The following is a 24,547-nucleotide window of genomic DNA, read 5'->3' on the forward strand; positions in this document are numbered from 1 at the left end:
CTAGAAGGACCACACCATTGCCATGTTGAGAGCTGATTCAGGACCACCTACCCTAATCCTGCCTCACCAGGTTTGCGTGATTCTCCCCTTCCCGGCAACTGTGTAACTGACGGAGCAGGCCCACCTGGCCTGTCCCAGGGGCGGGAGAAGGACAAAGAAGGGAAGATTCCCCATGAGACAGAATATGTTCCCCAAACACGAGGGACATCCAGATGCTGGGTGACGTCTCATGGTGACACTGGCTCCATCCTCCTTTGATGGTCCAGATGGGACCATATTCACCTCTGCAGAATTTCACAATGCACACAGATGAAAAGATTCTAGGAACAGTCTCCAGGTACTGTTTCATTAACAATGGGCTTCTTCTTTTTCCTTTGCATTAGGTTAAAGTCGTTAAAAAAATTACTGCTAGTGATTTTTTTTAATGGACGTGAAATTCGTATTATATAAAAGTAACCATTTTAAAGTGAAAGATTTGGTGGCATTTAGTACGTTTATAATGTTGTGTAACCATCACCTCCGTCTAGTTTCAGAACACGCTCATCCCCCCGAGGAGACCCCGTCCCCATGAGCAGTCGCTTCCCCTCCCCCTCCCCCAGCCCCTGACACCATGAACCCATTTCCTGTCTGTGAATTCGCCTGTTCTGGACGCTTCCTATCAATGGAATCACACACTGTGTGTCCTTCTGTGTCTGGTTTCTCTCACTGAGCATCGTGCTGGCTTGGAATCTATATGAAAAAAATCACTGAGGAACCATTCATCATAAGCCTCTACATTCTGTAGAAAGGTTCACACTCAGACCACAATGTGACGTCACGATACACCTATTCAAATTGCTAACCTAAACATAGCGATAATGCCAAACGCTGCTGAGGGTGTGGGGCGGCTAGAATTCCCACAGGACGCCGGCAGGGATGCGAGACGGCACCGCCTCCCCGGAAACCGCTTTGGCTGTTTCTGATAAGTTAGCGTACTCTTAGCGTATGACCCAGCGACCCTACTCACAGACGTTTATCCAAGAGAAACAAAAACTTGCGTTCACAGAAAAAGAACCTGTACAGGAACGTTGGAAGCAGCACTCTGCACAAATCACCCCCAAACGGAAACCCACTTGGCTGTCCTTCCGTGGGGAAAGGACGAGCTACATACAATGCGTGCATACAATGGAGTACCACTCGGTGATGAAAAGGAATGGGCCATCGCTCCTTGCGACAGCTCAGCAAAATGCATATTGCGGAGTGAAGGAAGCCGATTTCAGAGGGCTACGTACTGCAGGATGTCGCCTATATGACTTTCTGGCAAAGTCAAATATAGGGACAGTGGTCGCCAGGGATGAGGGCTGGAGAGAGGGTTTGACTGTGAATAAAGAACCAGGACGAGCGAATACTCTGAGGTGATGGAAATGTTCTGAATCCCATCAGGGGTGGTGGTTCCACGAATCTGTACGTGAGTTAAAACTCCCGTGACTGTACTGCAAAAATGAGTGAATGTTTTGTTGCATGTGAAGTGTTTAAAAGAGCTCTATGTGTTGAAAAACTTGAAAACGGAATTACCCTATGATCCCACAATTCCACACCTGGGTATTCACCCAAAAGAAGTAAAAGCAGGGACCCAAAGAGAGATTTGCGAGCCCATGTTCACAGCAGTGTTATTCACAATAGCTAAGAGGTGGAAACAATCCAAGTGTCCATGGATGGGTGGATGGATGGATACACAGCACTGGATCCATCCACACAGTGGAAAATGACTCAGCCATGAAAATGTGTGAAGCTCTGACACAGGCTGCAACATGGATGGATCTTGAGGACGTGATGCTCAGTGAGAGAAGCCAGATATAAAAGGACAAATCCTGTAGGATTCCAGTCATATGAGGTCCCTAGCGGAGTCCGATTCCATAGCGACAGAAAGTAGGATGGTGGGGGCCGGGGGCTGGGGAGGGGGCTGGGGAGTGAGTGTTTAATGAGGACAGAGTTTCAGTTTGGGAAGATGAAATGTTTCTGGAGACGGATGGTGGGGATGGTACATTAAGTACATTGTGAATGTACTTAATGCCACTGAACTGTGCGCTTAAAAATGGTTAAGACGGTACATGAAACACTCAGTCTGTCTCTGTCTCTCTCTCCCCCCCGACAAGGGTCCAGAGCTGAGCTGCAAATGGTACCGAGAAATCGCGATTCCAGAAAGGCCAAGCATGTCATGGTGCTGCTGGGATCCTTGCTGGATCCACTTACATCCCTAATCACCACCCGTGGGGGTGGGCAGGATATCAGCTCCAGATGTGGACGCTGCATCTCAGGGCGGGGCACCTGGTCCGAGCGTCCGGACTGTCAGGTGGGGGTGGGAGGGATGGGGTGAGATGCACGCCCACCAGCTTCTCCCCAGCACCCCAGACCCTTAAGCGCTGAGACGGGGAGCCTGGGACACCTCCCCTCGGAAAAGAAAACAGCAGTGTTCACCAGCTGGGGGGGGGGGGGGGAAATCTCAGCGGCTTTTTCGTTGTTCTTGTTTTTTTTTTTTTAATTTGGTCTGAAACAGACTGATAACTCACTTGGAATTTTAACGTGCATTCCAGCTCTGCAATTCTAAAATCTAGTGCACATAGCTTTGAAGGGTTTAGTCTTTGGAGTGACCCAGGGGTTCCCCAAAGGGAGTAAGCCCGACCTCCAGGGGACACTAGCAATGTCTACGGACATTTTGGGGTGTGACGACTGTGGAGGGGCTCCTGGAATGTGGTGGGTGGAGATCAGGGATGCTGCTCCACAGCCCCCAGTGCCCAGCACACCTACATCAGAGTCGTCCAGCCTCAAATGTCCACCCTGCCCAGGTGGAGAATACCTGGGGTAGCCAATAACATCACCCCTTATAAATGATGCATATATATACATACACACACACATATAGATATATACACACACTCATATTCACGAATCGAATTGTGAGAAAACCCAAGGTGTAGGCGTCTGGCCACTTGGTCCAGTTTCCTGGCTGTGTCCTGACCTCCCTCCCTTACAAACTTCTAAGACACGTGCATTCTCTGGTTTGGAACATCGGCGTTCCGTCCATCATTTTCCAAGCAGAGAGTTGCCACTTGCACTGCCTGGAGATGCTTTCGGTTATTTTCCTCGGGATATAATTTTGCGTCTCTAACTTAACCAGGTGCCATTTTTTCCTAATACCCAAGACACATCCCGAAAGCAAATCCTGTGCCTTCGGAGGTCCCTGAATCATCTTGAACTGTTTTATACTCCATCCAGCCCCGGGAAGGGTGCGCCATCATTTATGCATGGCCTCTGAGGTCCTTCCAGTCCTAGGAAATCGACTGTCATATTTCATTCCGCTTTGGTACTTATAAAACCTTGCACGGAGAGAATTTCAAAGACGGGCAGAAAATGACGGAACCCAATGGGGTCTATATTTCTTTCTATTTTGAAGGCTGCTGAAACTCTTGTTATTTTTCTGCCTCCTTGCCCTTCAGACATAGGGAGACAGAGTTTTTAAAGGAAGTGGGGCTCCTGCTACAAGTGAGCATTAAAGGCTGCGTGCCTTTGCCAAGGACGCCTGAAGGTCAAATAACTAAAATACAAAGTGAAGTTGCCAACAGCCAGTGATATGCAGATCTATGGCCCCAGTGGCTGGGAGGCTGGTCCAGTGGCTAAGGAGGGAAGGTCTGCTTTGGACCGCAAGCTGCACATTCTCAATGTGAAAGGATGACCTTCAGCCTCCTTCAAAGGCAGGCTATGACCTCGAAGACAGAGGAGAGCTGTGTTTTGCTTCCTAGAGCCTTGATTCTACCTGGAAGTGAAGGGTTCGACCTGCTACGCTACAGGACCTCATGGACAAGACATGCCTGCCCGGAGTGTGTGCTGAAAGCTTCATTCGAAGCAACAAGTGTCGAAAGGTCTGAGGCGTGGAAATGTCGTCCATACGGTCCAGTGGATGGAGGCCTGGGAGCCCACGGCGGGGACACCTTGTTTGCAGGATGCATACACGGTTAAATAAGATGATATTGGAAGGTTTTTTTTTTTTTTGGAGTAGAGCTGCTTTACAATGTTGTGTTAGTTTCTGCTGTACAATGAAGTGAATCAGCTATATGTATACCTATATCCCCTCCCTCTTGGACCTTCCTTCCATCCCCCCCGCATCCCACCCACCTAGGTCATCACAGAGCTTCGAGCTGAGCTCCCTGTGCTATACTGCAGGTTCCCACTGGCTACCTATTTTATACATGGTAATGTATTTATGTCAAACCTAATCTCCCAACTTTGGAAATATCCTGGCATAAAGTAGGAACTTCCCAAATGGAAGCCCCACATCTCCTGTCTTATTTCCCAATCTTTTTGAAAAGGAAACAAACACCCATATTAGTTATTTTTGATTTGATTGAAGCAAGAAACAACTTGAGGGCTGTCCGCTATCTATGACAGGATATAATACCCAAGGAGCCCACCATGGGGGTGGTCCCGCCCCGCCATCAAGCAGTTAGCTTAGGTGGACAGGAGTTGGGCGTAACCCCTGTTCGTGGAAACCGAGGACGATGTTCGAGGTCTGTCAGAACCCACTTATCATCGCCGGGGTCAACATCCCTGGAAAAATGCTCTTCTGGCCCTCTTGGGAATCCCGGCTCAGGAAAGCTATCCCAAGGGGAGAATGCCTTATGCAATCCTGGTGCAAAGGAAAAATGGAAGTGGAGGGTCAGGCCAGACTGCCTCTGCTCCATTGATGAGTTTGGTCCGGTTCAAAGCACTGCCCACGAACATCCAGGGTGTGGGGCTGAGAAGAAAACACAGCCTTGCTGGGAGGTGCTTATCTGCCTCGTAGCAAGTATTTAATTGTATGGAGGCGAGATTCACATAACATCCAATGAGTCATTGAAACTGGACAATTCAGGGACGCTGAGCACATTCACCATGCTGGGCAACCACCGCCTCTATCTGGTTCCAGAACCTTCTCATCCCCCAAAGGAGACAATGTCCCCGTGAGCAGTCGCTGCTCCCAGCCCCTGGCAAACACTAAGCCACTTTGTGTCTCTCTGGATTTTACTATTGTGGGTATTTTGTAGAAATGGAATCATATACGATGTAGCCTTTTGTGCCTGGAGTCTTTCATTTGTGGGTATTTTGTAGAAGTGGAATCATATACGATGTAGCCTTTTGTGCCTGGATTCTTTCACTTGTGTGTATTTTGTAGAAGTGGAATCATATACGATGTAGCCTTTTGTGCCTGGAGTCTTTCACTTAGGGTACTTCCAGGGCTCACCCACGATACACCATGTATCAATACTTCATTCCTTTTTCGTGGCCAAATAATATTCCACCCTGGGGATGGAGGTTCACCCATTTTTAATGTCCCTTTACTTTCCTAAAACAAAATCACAGATACCTACAGACAAATGTAATAAGAGCCACATGGTGTCCACACAACACAAGTGACCATAAAGTGATACCCATTTGAACATAGCAGTGCTTGGACCTCCCCTGCCTGCCCCCCCCAGAGAGGGTGAAGCAGTAAGGGGATGTCTTCGTATGTTGGATCCCCAAGATGGTGCCGGCTGCCCCAGGCCTAGAGAACTGGTCACTCAAATGCAACGAGCTGCCGCCTGCCCTACGCTTTCCCCAAATGCTGAACATTCAAGCCAAGGATAATCTCTCTATGAATGCAACGGTCGCTTGCCTGGAAATTCAATCTCCTGCATGGATGTGTAAACAGCCGTGAGTTCTAGGCTGCGGTTAACTATAAACAGGGTTTCCCCTATGTGAACGTCCGGCCAGATGTGAAGAAGTCATGTGAGGTGTGAGAACATCTGACACTGGGTACCCCGTCCTGTGCCTTGTAAGAAATCTAACACGCTGGCCTCCTCCTGCCAAATGCTAGTGCGAGGTCCACTCAGGGTGCCCCTCCCCACCTTTCCCTGCACCCCGGAGAAAAGAGCCACTATTTAGAAGCACCAGGATATCAGGAAAGGAGTCCTGATCATTAGGTCCACGTGATTTGCACCAAACCCACAACGGCGACATGACTCATATAGGAAACGTATTTGCAGCCTTAAAACGCTTTTAGATCCATCCTCTTATTTGAGTCTTGTAACCGTAAAAGACCCATTGAACAGAATGGGACACCGGGATCCTGGAGGGTAAACTGTTTGACCAAATGATGCAGTTGGCAATAGACATTTCACACTGCTGCTGCAATTCAGAACATGTTGTCCACCCTAAAGAGATACAATTTCTACTTGTCACTGATACCTCAATAAAGCCAGAAAACTAAATATTCCTCCCTTAAGTGTTCCTTAGTTCCCATGCTGTTTTTTCCTTTCCAGGATATTTTAAATGAAAATGTTTTATCGTATCTACACATCTGGTACCACGGTAGACCAGAAGTCCCGCAGGGTCTTTGAAGGACAAAACAATAGATTCTGGGTGAATTAGAACAGACGTACTTTTTAATGCATTCCTGGACCCATGACAGTAAAAGGATTATTTTTAATTCTATATACTTGGGGATTTTAAAATACCCATTCAACTAACCCATGGGGTAAAGAGGAACCATGAAAATAAGGACTGAACTATGTATCCATTATGAGATGCAGCCCAAGGGACAGACAGAAATGAGGACCCTGCGACCAGAAACATGAAAAGTAAAAGATAAAGGGCAGGCATTAACTCAGGAAGCCCGACATGACATCCCAGAATGAAGGCAAAGAATGAAGGGAAAAAAAGGGAAGGAACAGATGTAGGCAATATCACCAGGACTTGTAGCTAGCAATAAACGCAAAGATCGCTAAAAGACTGTGAACTTCAGAAAACGCTTCACTGAAGAGAGCCCCAGAGACTGAAAAATTCTCAAGCTTTTTACTACGTACAGATGCTCCCCCCTCACACAGGCAGAAACCCAGGATGTCCTTATGTCTGGGATCGTGTTTGTGTTTTTGTGGCCGTCGGTAAACAAGCTACGGATTTAGATCAAACCCCAAGGATACCGGTACCCAGACGACAGAAAATACAACTCCAACTCATTTCTCTGGTTAAACGACAAATTCAGTGACTATGGAGCTTGGATGGAGAACCATGCCTGGCAGGGATTTACCCCTAAGCATCCTTCAAACAGAATGCATACTGTCTTGCTGTCCACTCGGCAAACCCGGTTGTAGACAGGGCACGTGTTAGGGGCATTATTTGATGGATGAAGAGTCGGAAACACAGAGACCAAAAGGCTTAACGAGGGTGCTTAACAAATGCGAGACTTAACACTTCCCAAGGAAGAGCCCACATGGGAAATGGGCAGGGTGCTACCTCCCGGACCCATGGGTCACCTGAGGAGCTCCTAATCAGCCTCCCAACCTGTCCAGCCTTGGAGGGAGCCTGGTGCACCTTCTATGGTTGTATTTCCTAATAGCCAAGATGAGAGGTATTTTCGATACAGGCACCCTCAAAATCCAGTGGGAGTCGAGACGGAGGAAGCTTCAACTGGGTCATATCGGACACAGACCCGCCTTTGCAGAGCCCACTCTTTCCCGTCAAAAGTGCCTCTTATCACGTCCGGTACCATCCCCAGTTTCTAGGCATTAAGACCTGATATCTTTGAGTCCTAATCCCACCCTAGACAGCAAGCTCCTTTAGGACAAGAGCTTGGTGCCACTCAACTTTCAGCTCCATCCAGTGTTTGCTCAGAGCTTGGCTGGGTAACCCTACTCAACACATCACTGCTGAATGGATGGATGGATGGATGGATGGATGGATGGATGGATGGATGGATGGAAGGACAAAAGGAGGGATGGATGGATGGATGAGGTGGTCGTTCCCACTGTCGAACAAAACTCATTGATGCTACGTGGAGGAAACAGAGAAATACATGCACCATGGGTCCAATTACTGAATCAAGACTTGCCCAGGGATGGAAGGTCATCCATCCCCGTGTGTATGCACACAGCCCCCTTCCCGGGCTCCCCGAATGACAGCGACAGGTGTAAACCCAGGATCCCCAGTGCCCGCCATGCCATGGACGTGGCCTTACTCACCCAGTGGTCCACGAGACTTCTCCAGCTGCTGGGAAGTGTCTCTGAGCTCTGAGGAATGTTCCACAATCAGGGGTCGAGGGAACATGGTAACTTCTCCAGAACTGTGTCCTCTCTCTCCCCTGGTGGACGAGCGACATAAGGCCGGTCATGCAAAGAGGAGGGGCCCTGTGAGGCCAGGGTCCTACACAGTCCAAATTGCTCTCAGAGCCTATCTTCGCCCAGGGACTGCAGCATCTTTCAGGGGCCAGCAAGCTTGTTCTCAAAGTGACAGAGGATGTCGGACTGGCCAGGACTCATCCTGCCTCCTCATCCTGAGTCTGTACTTGGGACAACTTTGTGATGCCGCTAAGAGTAGCTGGCACTTGTGTACTATGACCTCAAGCCGCAAAGGGCTCTCTAGTGATGTGCAAATGCTCCAAGGTTGGGATCTTCCTGGAAGTCAAGATCCTGCTTTGCAGTACATCATCCTGGCTGTCCGGAAATATTAGTCAAGGCTTGTCTCCATTTTGGTTTGAACATACAAAGTAATTCTAGTTCTGAAACACATCAGTCGGGGCTGTAGGGCTTAGCAGAACATCTGAGCAGTTCTGGGAGGGGCTGCCACTCAGGGCTGGAAGCTTCAATCTGCATTTGCCTGGCCCAGAGGGTCTCAAACTTGCCTGAACAAGAGGATGGCTTGAGGAGGTCTAATAAATGTCGTTGCCCAGAGGAACGAACTTGGGGATTCTGTTGATGGCGGAGCTGAGCGTTAGTGGTTTTCAGAGGCTCCCCCAGTGTGTAGCCAAAACCCACTAGCCTTACTGGATCTTGGGGAGAGGTCTTCACCACCCACGAAAGGTAGGTTTGAGCACATCAGTGGCTGGATGGAGGGTGTGCTGGGGGTGGGGGTGGCCTTATTGGGTGCAGACTTGCTCCTCTTTCTTGAGGTTGAAAGGAATGTGAGCAAAGAGGGCTATCGCATTTGCAGTTCCAGGGCAAAATGAAAATGTGGGTCCTTGTTCACGCTTCGTTAAGAATTTCAAGATGGCGGTCATAGGGCATTGAGCCAATAGGCGTCCTTATGAGCCCAGGGTCCCGTGTAGTGACATGGGTCACTCACCCAGGAAAGCGGCCTTGGGTACATATAGAAGAAGCCGTGACCTCCGTGGTTTTCCAGTTCACCAGAAAAGGAATGGATGTTTCCTGAGTTTCCAAGTATCCAGTTCATGTACCATGCAGTGGATTGAATATTTTCTACCAAAAAGATATGACCACGTCCTAAACCCTGTTACCTGTGGATATGACTTTGTCGGCAAAAGGCTCTTGACAGATGTAACTAATGAAGGATCTTGAGATAAAGAGATCATTCTTGATTATCCGGATGGAAGTGAAGGGTCTGAGATGAGGTCCGCCTGGATGAGGGTGGCCCTACATCCAATGACAGTGTCCTTATAAGACACAAAATAGGAGAGACACAGACACAGAGGAGAAGCCACATGAAGACACAGGCAGCGATGGGAGGGATGCGGCCACAAGCCCAGGGACGCCTGGAGCCCCCAGAAGCTGGAAGAGGCGGGAAGGACCCTCCCCTGGAGCCTCTGGAGGGAGCACAGCTCTGGGACACCTTGCCCTCAGACATCTGGTCTCCAGGACCTGGGGCTGGATGAGTTTCTGTTCTTTTCAGACTCTCAGTTTGTGGTCCTGTGTTACAGCCGCCCAGGACACTCTTACACACGACATAACAGTGAGCTGTTTGAATAAGCAGGGTCTTCCACTGGGACCACGTGCCCCCATCTTCACACAGTGATCTGAGCCACAGGCCACCAGGACCCACAAATCGTCTTGTGGCTTCACGCCGTAATCATCACCTCTCCTGCAACTGCGATGAAGGGGGACAGGAATCTCCGGCCCTCTGGCAGCTCTCTTCCTCGTGCTGGTCCATGGTCCCTGGGAGCCTCCTTGTCACCCTATGGTTCTCCCGGGAAGGGTGTCAGGATGTTTCTTATCCGAGCGGACGTCCTGCAGAGTCTGCGCACCTGCACGAGGGGCCCTGGTTCGTTCCTCTCAGGCCACCACGTGAACAGTCCCAGACGCTGCGGTCTCAGCTCTGCCAACCGCAGCAGGGTGCAGGCGAGGAGGTGAGGACCTCAAACGTACACGTCCTGCTCTCCTGTCCTTTTACACCACCGTCTCCTGGTTGCACGACACAGAACTCATAACATCTTGTTCACCTGTAAGGAAAACATGGTCTCTGGGGTTAGACACCCCTGAGGTTCCCATCTAAGGGCCAGCAGGAACTTGAAACCGGGTGAGACACCCAGTCTTTGAGGCTAAATGCCCACCCATATGACAGGACTTACAATTCTCCACATGGCACACTAGGGGTCAAAACCCCAGGTCAACGAAGTATGGGCCTTGGATAAACCTGACCTCCCCCCTTTTTTGTAAATAAAGGTTTATTAGAACACAGCCACACGCTAGCACAGTGTGTGTAGGTGCTTGTGTGTCATATGGAAGAGTTGAGCAGTTGTAATAGATCATAAAGCCCTAAAATATGAAGATATTAACTGGTCCTATATATAAAAAGTTTGCTGACCCAGAAGCCCTTTCTTTCTTTCTTTCTTTCTATCTATCTATCTATCTAGTGTAGTGTAAACCCCACTATCTATCTATCTATCTACCTATCTATCTACCTACCTATCTACCTATCTATCTATCTACCTATCTACCTACCTACCTATCATCTATCTACCTATCTATCTACTTATCTATCTATCTACCTACCTACCTATCTACCCATCTACCTACCTATCTATCTACCTACCTATCTACCTACCTACCTATCATCTATCTACCTATCTACATATCTACCTATCTACCTATCTACCTATCTACCTATCTACCTATCTACGTATCTACGTATCTACCTATCTATCTACATATCTACCTATCTACCTACCTATCTATCTATCTACCTATCTATCTACCTACCTATCTACTTATCTATCTATCTAGCATAGCGTGAACCCCACTCTGAAAGAGCTGCTGGTTGTTTTTCCGACGCATGAATGTGCTGGGGGCTGACATCAGGTTTGGGGCCTCAGCGGGATTTTGTCAATTGAGGGAATGCATGGTTAGCTGACCAGTGGTCCCTGGTCTTGAAATTCAGGGTGCAGTCTGGCAGGAAACACACAGAGTCCTTTCGCTAGCATTCTAAATGTCTGATCTCTCCATGTTGGAATTTGAGAACCCAAGAGCCATTCTCAGAGAGAGGATTGAGCCTTCCTTGCCTGACTGGTGGGTGAAGCAGGGCGGGCCCCGATGCCCAGGCAAAGGTCCACTAAGCTGCTAGAGATGTTCACATGTGTCAACAACTGTATGAGTTTCTTGTAACTAATTACCATCAAGGTGTTGGTATCTTAAAGCAACTGAAATTTATTCTCTCTCAGTTCTGAAGATGCAGGGCTGAGCTCCCCGAAGAGGCTCCAGGGGAGGGTCCTTCCTGCCTCCTCCAGCTTCTGGGGGCTCCAGGCGTCCCTGGGCTCGTGGCGCATCCCTCCCGTCTCTGCCTCTGTGGTCACGTGACCCCCTCCCTCTTCTGTAATCAGTTCTCCCTCTCCCTGTTTCCAACAAGCAACCTTGTGAGTACATTCGCCCTACCTGGATAAGCTAGGATGGTGTCCTCATCTTAAGACCTTAATGACATCTGCAATGATCCTTTTCCCAATAGGAACACATTTGCAGGTTTCAGGGCTTAGGATGTGGACGTGTATCTTGAGAAGCCACCATTCAAGCCACTACAGAGGGAACTGGATGAAACCAGGATGGTCCCACCACTGACCTGTTTCCAAGGCGTAGAGGGCGGCCGTCACGCTGCTGAAAGATGAGGTGTCTGCAGACCCTGGAAGGTCCATGATGAAACTAGTTCAGGAAGAGCCTGACAGACTGCGATGGGCACCCAAATCCAGGGAAGCACGGGGCATTCGACATGATTGCCGTTATTACATTAGTATCGTGGTGTGAAGTAGAATCCAAGCCCTGCACACGTCTCCAGGAGAGGAACATGCCTGTGTTAACAGACGATGAAATGAAGAAGCAGATACCAGAAGAGAGGCTTCACGTGACCACTGAAGGGCAAGTGGGCAGCAAAGCTGCCATTCTTAGACTAAGGCCCTAAAAAATGGTGGGGGAACGTGCAGACCAGCAAACGCTGTGCAGCTCAATCCCACGATTGGTTTAGTCCAGGCCCCGTGCCCGTCCCCGTCCTACAGACCCCACGGTGACAGGTGTCCAGGCCCCATCCCTGTGCCATAGACCCCACGGTGACAGGTGTCCAGGCCCCATCCCACAGCCCCCATGGTGACAGGGGTCCACGCCCCGTCCCGCAGACCCCACGGTGATAGGTGTCCAGGCCCCGTCCCTGTGCCATAGACCCCACGGTGACAGGTGCCCCGGCCCCATCCTACAGACCCCATGGTGCCAGGTGTCCACGCCCCGTCCCGCAGACCCCACGGTGATAGGTGTCCAGGCCCCGTCCCTGTGCCATAGACCCCACGGTGACAGGTGCCCCGGCCCCATCCTACAGACCCCATGGTGCCAGGTGTCCACGCCCCGTCCCGCAGACCCCACGGTGATAGGTGTCCAGGCCCCGTCCCTGTGCCATAGACCCCACGGTGACAGGTGCCCCGGCCCCATCCTACAGACCCCACGGTGACAGGTGTCCAGGCCCCATCCCACAGACCCCATGGTCACAGGTATCCAGGCTCCATCCTACAGACCCCACGGTGACAGGTGTCCAGGCTCCATCCCACAGACCCCATGGTGACAGGTGTCCAGGCCACGTCCTACAGACCCCACGGTGACAGGTGCCCAGGCCCCATCCTACAGACCCCATGGTGACAGGTGCCCAGGCTCCATCCTACAGACCCCACAGTGATAGGTGTCCAGGCCCCATCCCACAGACCCCATGGTGACAGGTGTCCAGGCTCCATCCTACAGACCCCATGGCGACAGGTGTCCAGGCTCCATCCTACAGATGCCCATAGTGACAGGGGTCCAGGCTCCATCCTACAGACCCCACAGTGACAGGTGTCCAGGCTCCATCCTACAGATGCCCATAGTGACAGGTGTCCAGGCTCCATCCTACAGACCCCATGGTGACAGGTGTCCAGGCTCCATCCTACAGATGCCCATAGTGACAGGTGTCCAGGCTCCATCCTACAGACCCCACAGTGACAGGTGTCCAGGCTCCATCCCACAGACCCCATGGTGACAGGTGTCCACGCCCAGTCCCACAGACCCCATGGTGACAGGTGTCCAGGCTCCATCCTACAGATGCCCATGGTGACAGGTGTCCAGGCCCCATCCTACAGACCCCATGGTGCAGGTGTCCAGGCTCCATCCTACAGATGCCCATGGTGACAGATGTCCAGGCCCCGTCCCACAGACTCCATGCTGACAGGTGTCCAGGCCCCATCCCTGTCCTACAGACCCCATGGGGACAGGTGTCCAGGCCCCGTCCCACAGACCCCATGGTGACAGGTGTCCAGGCCCCATCCCTGTGCCACAGACCCCATAGTGACAGGTGTCCAGGGCCCATCCCTGTCCTACAGACCCCATGGTGACAGGTGTCCAGGCCCCATCCCGCAGACTCCATGGTGACAGGTGTCCAGGCTCCGTCCTACAGACCCCATGGTGACAGGGTCCAGGCCCCAACCCTGTCCCACAGACCCCACGGTGACAGGTGTCCAGGCCCCCTTTCTTACCCCGTGTCCTACAGAATTCCCTACCCCTCTGTTGAGGGTCTTTCCATGAGTCACGGGGTGAGAGCCCTGACAGATGCCCTAACAGCGGCAGGAAGCCCCTAGGACCTGGTCCCCCTAAAGATGGTGGGGCAGAGGGTTAGGGTGGTCACATGACCCTTGATCAACAGACTAAGGAAGGCTCACGTCTCTCCCTTTCCAGGACCCACAAATCAGAGCCGCACCTCTAGCACAAATTGTGAGTGAGAGAACAGGGAACACAGGACACCCTCAAAGCCACCAGCGCCCAACAGTTCCAAGCCTCCTTGAAACTCTTTGTTTCACCCGGATGTTTCTACCCCAGGGTCCTCGGCGCCTCTGTGCTAAGCAAGAACACCTCCTGCGTGGCTGGCAGGGTTTAATGACTCAGGGCACCCGGTACAACTGGACACGGTGGGGATCACGAGATTCATGGCTGAGGGCCAGCTGTTTGGGGTCGCACTCAGCATTCCTCTTCTCCTCAAGTTCCGGCCCAGGGCAAGGAAGCCGATGGGAGACGCTGGGGAGACAGAGCCCCAAGGGCGGGGGATGTGAACGACGCAGACACGTGGTCCAGCAGACACACCTGCGCGCGCGTGGCAGATCATGGTCTCCCCGGCGGGTGGCTAACCCTAGAGGACCTCCTGGGTCACATCGGTGATGCCTGTCATCTGGCAACTTCTGGCCCACAGCTGTCGCTGAAGCTTCAGGTCGTATGTGACCGCCAGAGACTTGGTCTCTTTCTCGTTGTAAAGATAGCAGCCGCCACGGCCTTCCAGCGCTGGGGTGACCGCCGCGTAGACGGAGGTCCAGGCTCCCTCATCCGGGGTCTACAGGGAGAAGAAGAACAGAAGTCAATTTTCAGAGCAGAGACACGGGGGTCTCCATGCTCACAGACACTGTGGGTGAGACACAGCACCTCCGACCTTCTTCCATGGACTCAGACACAAAGCCGGCCGGACAGGGTGGGGCAGCCCAGCCTCCATGGGTGCAGGAAGGTGCACCCAAGTGGGTTGTACTTCCACACTGGGTTAATCCCTTTCAATAGATGCATATGAAGACCCCAGTGTAAATACTCAGGTCTCCAACTCTCTTTTAAAAAGTTTATTTTTATTGAAGTAGAGTTGTTTACAACGTGGTGTTCATTTCTGCTGTATGGCCAACGCCTGATGAAGCTGAAATGCTTACTCGTTGGCTCAAAGCAGATGACTGTCCCGCCTCTGTGTTGAACGCACGACATTTAGCAATTTGAGGTGGAAACGTCGAGACAGCAGAAAGGTTCTTGGTTTCCATGCAGCGAGGAGAGTTACAGCAGGAGAACTGGAAGTTCAAGAAAAAGCTTGAAAGGCTGAGAAGAGATTGAGAAAAGTGGACCTCGGGCAGTAGGAGGGAAGGAGGAAGGTTTGAACGCCAGACACCCTTTGTTTTGGGTTGGGAGCTGGTCCCTGGGCATGGTCAGTGGATTAGAAGAAGACGTGGGGTGGTGGAGTGTATATATATAACTCTGTGTGTGTGTGTGTGTGTGTGTGTGTGTGTGTGTGTGTGTGCGCGTGTGTTATAGAGTATTACTCAGCCATGGAAAAGAATGACATAATGCCATTTGCAGCAACATGGATGTACCTAGAGATTATCGTACTAAGTGAAGTAAGTCAAAGACAAATACCATATGACATCACTTACATGCAGAGTCTAAAAAGTAACACAAAAGAACTTATTTATGAAACACAAACAGATTCACAAACAGAAAACAGAGCTACAGATACCAAAGGGGAAACGGGGGCAGGGATAAATTAGGAGTTTGGGACTAACAGACACACACTATTATATGTAAAGGTCCTACTGTACAGCACAGGGAACTATATTCAAAATCTTGTAAGAACCTGTAACGGAAAAGAATCAGAAAAAGAATATACATATATATATATAAAGCTGAATCACTTTTCTGTACACCTAAAACATTGTAAATCAACTATAATTTTTTAAAAACTGCAAAAAAAAAAAAAAAAAAAAAACGGGGGGAAAAAAAAAATATATATATATAAAGCTGAATCACTTTTCTGTACACCTAAAACATTGTAAATCAACTATAATTTTAAAAACAGTAAAAAAAAAAAAAAAAAAAGAACCGGTGGATTAAAAGAACCAGGCAGAGAAGTTCAAGGGATTAGACCTTGTGGTAAGTGAGGGGCTTTGGGGCTACGATTCAATATCCAGAAACCTCCAGAACTCCCTCATCTTACTGTCGTGACAATGACTTTTCAGGAGCTCATCGCATGTAACACACTTTCGGAAACCCGCTCAACATGCCTAGCCCTGGTCCTTCTTGCGTGCCTCTAAGAGTGTACCATTGTAGGACCCTCTGGTACACACCCAGGCCAGGAAACAACCCCACGGTCACATTTTTCTGGATTCAGACGTGCTCAAAAGGGCTACCTCGGAAGTCGTGATGACAAATGTCCCCCGGCACTTATCATCGGGCTGGAGAAGGTTAAAAAGAGAAGTGCAGGGCAAAGCTTCCTTTACTCCACGGAGCCATCTGACAGGCAGAGAAGCTGTGACTTTGAAGGTACTGTCTGGAAGACCAACACCTCCCCGTGTGATCTCCCAAGAGGGCTGTGTACCCACCTGCCAAAAACACTGGACATGGCAAAGATGGGAAACTGCTGAGGGCAGCCAGGTTGACTGTTCCTTTGATGTTACCAGGTCCCATACTCAAGGAAGCAAGATCCTGGGACCCTACGGTCAAGACACAAGTTGACGAAGACAATCTGAAACATATGGGCGTCTCCCAGGAGGAGCTTGAAGGTTTGCAAGAAAGTCCGCAGAGGGGAACACGCATTATTGGAAAGCCTGTGTTCTCATGTGCTGGGACGGGGTGGGAAGGGGTGGCCACGGGGTCAGGAGGGGTCAGGGGTCATGCCCCTTCAGGAAAAAACATTCATTTCACTGGAGCAACGAGCTCCTTTAGACAGGATTCTACTACTTTTTTACGGAGATAAAGTTATACAATGTTATGTGTCAGTTATAAAGTATAAAGCATATTGATTTGACACGCAGTCTTGTGAAGGCTCCTAAGTGTTTTGGGTTTTTTTTCCCCAAGTGTTGATAGGGGTTTTTTCATCTTATTTTAGTTGCAGTTTCCAACTTTTAGAAACGCTTAGGTCACCTATTCCACCAGCCCCAAGTCTCATCCTTGTCAATTCGTCAGTGTTGATCCGATGCTTTCTCACATCTGTTTTTCTGTATATGCCATTCTTTTCAGACGGATTAAACAAAAAATCCTCCAAAAAAAAAGCATTTACTCATTTTAAATAGGAGACACTGCCTGCACGTCGCACGTGCCCTGAGTCTGTTTTCTGGGAATGGATGTTGGATTTACCTGTCTTCCTGGGGCAGTGGCTGTGACCAGTGTTCTGTTTCCACCTCAACTGGGCGTCCTGTGATTCGATTCTGGTGCTGTCCACCCAGAGGTGGCAAAGTCTCTGCATGTTTATGGCCTCGGTTCTCCTTAACTGCGCTCACCACACGTCTCTGGGGTCCTCCTGCACTCCGGACCCACTGACTATAGGTACTGGGGTACCCAGGACCCCCGCAGGGTTGAGGATTTCCAAGAACGACTCACAGAATCCAAGACGGCATCTCCTTGTGATTCCACTTTTGTGATAAAATCCAAATCAGGCACAGCCACATGAAGAGCGTGGGCCGCAGGGTGAGAGCTGGGAGGGTCCCACACATACATTTTCCAGATGATTTTCCATTATACGTTATTACAAGACAGAGGAACTGGTTTTCCCTTTAGTGGTGTCTGAGACGTTCTTGTTAGGATGGATTTACACCTGCTTGGCAAACAGATCCTTCAATCGGCTCCTGGGACGAGCTTGTTTCGTAAGTCAACCGTTCTCCAGGCCGAGGATTCAGAAACCCCCTGCCGTGTTTCACCCCCAGAGTGAGTCACCTTCATCAGAAACACCTGCTTTGTTGCAGCCGAAGGCTCCCCCGCTCCTGGGATTTCCCTAGGATGTGTCCAGCCCTCTCTTTAGAGGCTGCTTCTTTTGGGTCCTCCAGCGGGCCTTATCTGGGGGTCCATTTCCCCCACAGGTTGAAAGTCCTCTTGTCTGGGTAACAGTGCTTGTGATCAGCATGTCCAACTAAAATACAAGGAGGGCAGTTTTAGAAGATACTGCCTGTGGTGTGCTGGACACGAGCTTGGGATGCCCAAAGGACACAGCACTGTGCCCAAAATTCAGCTACTGTCAGGAGACGGGATTGCAATGGCAATCTGTTGATCATCCAGTTTCTGAAGGAAAGGGACTTCGAAGCACAGACATATACCCCCGTGCACACACAGTCACACGCACTCACACATTTACACCCACACACACACATACCCTCATGCACATATTCACACATACACCCATGCACACAAATACACTTACATGCATGTACACACACTCACCCAGGGTGGCCCTGCCCAGCCAGGTAGTTCTCTGACATAGAAAAGGACAGGAAAAAAAAAAAGAGCTGTTCTTCGTGCTCACGCATCTCACGGAGAATTAATCTCATCCTCTTATCCCACTTAAACACATGATAGATGCTGGGCTAAAAACAGCCACCCCTGAGCATTTGCAGAACATTTCCAAGCCCTGGGCAGATGACAAAGATAGAAGAAATGAGATTTCATTTGTACTTTTTAATTCCTAAATGTTTTGACAGCTCACGAAATGGACGGCTTTATGCATTTCTTCTTCCCGACATCCGATGTCACCGCCCTAACCCTCACCCATCAGGGTGATGACACATCGTGCCTGAGGGCAAGGAAGGACGTCTGGTAGACGCTGAGAAGCACACGTGTGTATAAGCAGGCACACACATACACTCGGTCACATGTACAACACACACTCCCTCCCACGCCCAACTTTAACTTTGGGACATTTAGCTACATCCTCTGGAGGAGGGAGTGGCACCAAAGAATTGCGGGTCCCAGGACCAGGGTTCAATTTCTGCATCACCTCTCATGACCCAGGAGACCTTGCTGAAGCCACCCACTCTCCGTTAGCCTCAGCTTCCTCACCCAGATGCCAGGTGTTTGTGTGGGTGTCTGGCCCCCGATGCTCAGGTTCTGCCATGTGGACCTGAGACCAGCAACGTCCATGGCGGGTGGGAGATGCTTCTTAAACAGGTGTCCAGTGAATGCATACGTCCTGCTATGGACAGAATGTGCGTGACCCCCGAGTTCATACACTGAAGCTCTGATCCCCGACAGGGTGCTATTAGGAGATGGAGCCTTTGGGAGGGGATTAGGGTTAGATGAGGTCATGAGGGTGGGGCCCCCAGGATGGGATTAGTGTCCTTAAAAGAGAGGAAGATGCCCCAGAGCTCCCTCTCCACCACGTGAGGACACGGCAAGAAGGCGGCATCTGTAAGCCAGGAAGACAGCCTCGCCAGGGACTAATCTGTCCACACCGTAATCTCAGACTCCCAGCCTCCGAAACCTGGAGAAACAAATGTCTGTTGTTGAAGCTGCCCAGTCTGCAGTGTTCTACTGGGGCAGCCTGAGCTGATGACTACATGTCCCAACTCTGTATTTAAACGAGGATGTCTTTAGGTTATCCAAAAAGCATGAAGAGGAAATAACCAGCACACCTTTCCCCAAATCCTTCTGAGCTAGAACCCAACAGACAAAAGAGGTCATGGTACTGGTCCAAGCAGCTTCGGTGGGAGCAGCAGAAACTCCTGCAGCACCTACGTGTGCCAGGCGCTGCCCTGAACACCACGAGGGAATCCTTCCGAAGCATCCCCCCACCCCCATTCCTAATGATGCCTTCGAAACACGTCTCAGAAACATCCACGTGGCACCCAGGCCGTGCTGGATATTGGAAAACACTTTGTAAATGTTGGCACATTTAATCTGTATTCCAACACCACGGCATGCACACAAATACACCCTCTAATTTACAGAGGAGGACATGCAGGAATTTTTTTAACGTATTAAAAACGATTCAGTTTTATGAATGAACACATATTAAATTCACAGTTCATAGTCTAAATAATGCATTTCAAAAATCCGCTGTAGGATCCTTGATCAAAATAAAGATGACAAGCATTCAGGAAACATCCTTGTTCTGATGATACCGTGATCTGAGGATGGTACCTCCTACAATTTTTAAAATGAAGGCTGTACCTTCCAGGTACACCTGCTGCAGCTCCCAGTACAACTGGATTATCTGTCCCTGTTCACTTGTCATTGATAGGAGCTCTTCCAAGCATGATGAAGTGTGTTTCCTGGGTGCCATGGGCTGGGAAGTGAGAGTCCGATTCTGAATAGATAACAAGATGCTCTAAACAGTGGTCCCTCTGGGATAAATAACATCTCCCATTTTACCTGCAGCTTAAAAAAAAAAAAAAACCCTAAGATCCTCTTGGAGACTTGTAAGAAAGCAGAGATGTCTCAAATGTGAAGCCAAACCCCGGTAGGAAACATGGTGGCTTTTATCAGAGGCTTCGGAATCCCTGAAGGACAGACGCACGCCGCGGGGGGCCGGGGCACAGGGCTGGGGAGAGCACCGCGTATTTACAGCTGAGGTTTTTCTCTGCATGAAGCCAAAAAGCCAAGAGAGATCATTTAGATAAGAGCCTCCGCGCCCCTGGAGCGGAAAACCAGCAGAGGTGATGGGTCGAGGGCTGGGTACAAGCGCACAAAAACTAAATAAATAAAATAAAATAAAGCAAAGGAAAGAGAGCAGAGGGTGGAGTTCACACTGCATAACAGAGCCGCGAGCTGTGTGCGGTGAGAGGGGAACACGAATGCCTTATAACTAGTTATCCAGGGCTTTACAGTGTGGCAAATGCTTTCCCATGTATTATGTCAGCAATGCTCACAACAGTCTCAGGAGATGGTATTATCCAGAATTAACAAATTACGAAAATGAGGGGCAGAGGGGACAGAGGGGAGGTGCTGCATGGAATGGCCAGGTCTTGCTTCTTCCAGAGACCCCAACCCTCCCCACCTTCCTCATCAGTCATGATGGGTGCGTCACCCACACCCACGGCCTCGTGGGTCACCTCCCTTCCTGCCTGCATGTTTGCAACCACGAATTCCATCTGCACCTCTGCACACAGACGCTCAGAGCAGCGCAGCTGGCACCCAGAGGTAGAAACCCTACAGACACATCTCAGGGTCAATCATCCTTCCATCCCCACCTGCCAGTTCCCCCGTTTCCTGGACAGCCACCACCATGCACCCCGACTTCCCTGAGTCAGAAACCCCAAATGACCCGAGTCTTTCTTGGTTCACTTTCCACGGGCAAGCAGTCAAGACTGCGTGACTTGGTCTCTAGAATCATTTTCCAAACGAACTCCTTCTGCCCCTCTACACCGGCCTCTAACCAGACCCCAGGTCCATCCCACCGTGCCCTCCAGTCCACGGGCTGCTCTGTAGGCTGGATGCATCTGATCCTACAACATCGCTGTTCTGGGGGGTGTTTTTTGAAGTACAGTTGATTTACAATGTTGTGCTAATTTCTGCTGCACAGCAAAGAGACTCAGTTGTACACACAGAGACACTTTCTTTTTCATATTCTTTTCCATGATGGTTTATCAGAGGATAGAGAATAGAGTTCCCTGTGCTCTACAGTAGGACCTTGTTGTTTATCCATTCTATATATAATAGTCTGTATCTGCTAATCCCAAACTCCCACTCCATCCCTCCCCCATCTCCCCTCCCCCTTGGCAACCACAACTGTGTTCTCTATGTCTGTGAGTCTGTTTCTGTTTGGTAGATAAGTTCATTTGTGCTGTATTTTAGATTCCACATGTAAGTGAGATAACATGGTATCTGTCTTCCTCTGTGTGACTTACTTCACTTAGTAGGATCATCTCCAGGTCCATCCATGTTGCTGCAAGTGGCATTATTCTGTTCTTTTTTATGGCTGAGAAGTATTCCATTGTATACATGTACCACATCTTCTTTACCCATTCATCTGTTGATGGACACTTAGGTTGTTTCCATGTCTTGGCTATTGTAAACAGTGCTGCTATGAACACTGGGGTGCACATATCTCTTTGAATTAGAGTTTTGTCTGGATATATGTCCAGGAGTGGGATTGCTGGATCATATGGCAGTTCTATTTTTAGTTTTTTAAGGAACCTCCATACTATTTTCCATAGTGGCTGCACCAACTTACATTCCCCCCAACAGCGTAGGAGGGCTCCCTTTTCTCCACACCCTCTCCAGCATTTGTTATTTGTAGACTTTTTAACGATGGCCGTTCTGACCAGTGTGAGGTGATACCTCATTGTAGTTTCGATTTGCATTTCTCTAATAATTAGTGATGTTGAGCATCTTTTCATGTGTGCCTACTGGCCATCTGTAATAACATCACTATTGACATCCGTTATCGGGCGTCCTGGGAGGAGGTCCAGACCCAACGTCTAAGACACTCATTGGGTCTGGGACCAGTTGTCCTGGGGAGAATGGAGATGGGGGTAGCTCACACCATTTGTGGGGATCTGAGGTTCTGATGAGGGACCCAGCAGACAAGGGAGAAACGACAGTATGGCCACCCTCATCTTGAGCTATTTCTGCATCACTGATGGTCCCAGCCTGGTTCAGGCTCCTTGGACCTTAGCCCAGCCTTCAACCCCCTCCAAGGGCTGCACCTTTTGTGTCCTGCGTGCACTGCAAGGGCAGATCACTGACACCGTCCTCCTCCTTTCAGCACTCATGAAGATTACTGAGGAAGCAGGAGTACCCACTGCCTGGGACAATGTTGGGACATACCTCCCGATGCCCTATTAACTGTCTTCACAGCTCTGTGCAGAGAGATGTCACGATTCTGAAGGGCATCACACCCTAACTCCCTGCTCCATGCCTCCTAGGGAATCCCATCTGAGGTGATCTGACCTTTTTTTTTTTTCCTAAGGTGTATAGAAAATGGGAGGTGTTATTTATCCCAGAGGGAGCACTTAGAGCAACTTGCTGTCTATTCAGAACCCGATATACATTTCCCAGCACACGGCACCCAGGAAACACACTCCATCATGCCTGGCACGTGACATGCACCATCCTCAGATCACGGTATCGGAAGGAGAAGGATGTTTCTTCAATGCCTGTCACCTTTGCTTCGATCAAGGATCCTACAGTGGATTTTTGAAAGATTTTATTTAGACTATACTATAAACTGTGAATTTTAATATATGTTCATTCATAAAACCGAATCGTTTCTAATGTCAAAAAAAAAATCCCTCCACGTTCCCCTCGGTAAACTGGGGGCAGCATTCGTGCCCGCCCCATGGTCTTGGAATACAGATTAAATACGCCGATGTTTACGAAGTGCTGTGCGACATCCAGCATGTCGTGGGTGCCATCCAGGTGTTTCTAAGACGTGTGTCAAAGGCATCGTCAGGATGGGAGGGGCTGATGCTTCAAGAAGGATTCCCTCGTGGTGTCCGGGGCAGCACCCGGCACAAGTAGGTGATGCAGGCACCCACCTGAGAGGTGAGTCTTATCAACGTGCCCCAGAACGGCAGGATCTGAAGCCAATGAGCTTAAAAAGCCACAAGGTGATGGTCTGGACACTTGAGATCTAAGGAGAGAGGAGAGCGTATGAATTTCCTCTGGGGGCTCTTGTGAATTATCACAAAATCGGTGGCTCAGAACAGCACACAGGTATCATCTTCTTCAAATTCTAAGAGGTCAGAAGCACACAGTGAATCTGGGCGAAAATCCAGGTGTGGGCAGTGCTGTATTCCTTCTGGAGGTGTCGTGGGGAGAGTCTGTTTCCTTGCCTCTTTCAGCTCTGAGAGGCCACTGCATCCCCTGGCCCGTGGTCCTCTGTTCCACCTTCAAAACCAGGAAGCCATGACCTCTGCTTCTGCCGTCACTTCTCCCTCTCTGACCCTCAGCCCCCTAACCTCTCTTATGAGGACCCCTGTGATGACCTTGGGCTTCCCCTGGGTCACCCAGCATCTCCGGCGAGAGGCTGACCTCCAAGGAGCCTGGAGTCATGGATGGCGGGTCCCTATGACATGATGGAATGTCAACTGGGGGTGTCACATGTCTTAAGCTGCTGGGACAGCGTGATTGCACTTGGATGCTTGGTCCCCGACAACGGAGCAGCTCAGGACGCAGAGGTGAGAGAGAAGGCTCCCTGACGTGTGTCCCTGAGGTGCTGAATCAGGCCTCTCAGCCGCTGAGCGCATCCATCCGAGAACCAGACTTTCTGATCTCCTGTCTTCACTGGACAGATTTAGATGCATGGTGAAGGGAACCAACCACGGCCGGCCATATATGTTATTCTGACAAGGGCACACTCCACAGGGGAGACGTGATCGTTTGTAATTGGAGACCTGATAAAGGGAATTTCAAAGGGCTTATTGGACAGGAGCCCCGACCAGGGGACCAGATGTAGTCAGCATCGAAAATCGTGCTTTTTCGTGGTACGCGTTGACCTTGAGGGGGTGGGGGGAGGCAGCCAGGATGACACCCCCCAAATGCAAGGGCCCGACGGCCTCTGGGAGATGCAGGTTTTCTGTATCGGAGCTAGATTTGATTTATGACGCGACTAACTGCTTCCTAGATGCCTGAAGGGCACTCACTCCCTCTGAAGACCTTCCCTGACCCTACCGCACAGACAAATGGAATGGTCTTGATTTGCCCGTAGAAAGAACCAATTAAGCCTCTTATCTTTATGAATTATCAACCCGCTGGGTTTTTTCAAGGTACTAACTGGTTTACCCAGGGGACCGGCTCTGAATTTGGAATCAAGTCCACGG

The 24,547-nt window shown here is 50.0% G+C and overlaps 1 protein-coding gene across 1 annotated transcript in view; it reads right to left on the bottom strand.

Annotated features, from left to right (window-relative positions):
• Positions 1–13,016: 13,016 nt before the first annotated feature.
• Positions 13,017–24,547, bottom strand: part of DHRSX (dehydrogenase/reductase X-linked) — a 195,340-nt gene continuing 183,809 nt past the window's right edge. The window contains exon 7 of the mRNA XM_024756275.1: positions 13,017–14,604. Coding sequence (XP_024612043.1) covers positions 14,407–14,604 — 198 coding nt within the window. The 3' untranslated portion in view covers positions 13,017–14,406. The remainder of the gene's footprint in view (positions 14,605–24,547) is intronic.

Source organism: Neophocaena asiaeorientalis, unplaced genomic scaffold, assembly GCF_003031525.2.
Source record: "Neophocaena asiaeorientalis asiaeorientalis breed wild unplaced genomic scaffold, Neophocaena_asiaeorientalis_V1.1 scaffold69, whole genome shotgun sequence".
NCBI lineage: Eukaryota > Metazoa > Chordata > Mammalia > Artiodactyla > Phocoenidae > Neophocaena > Neophocaena asiaeorientalis.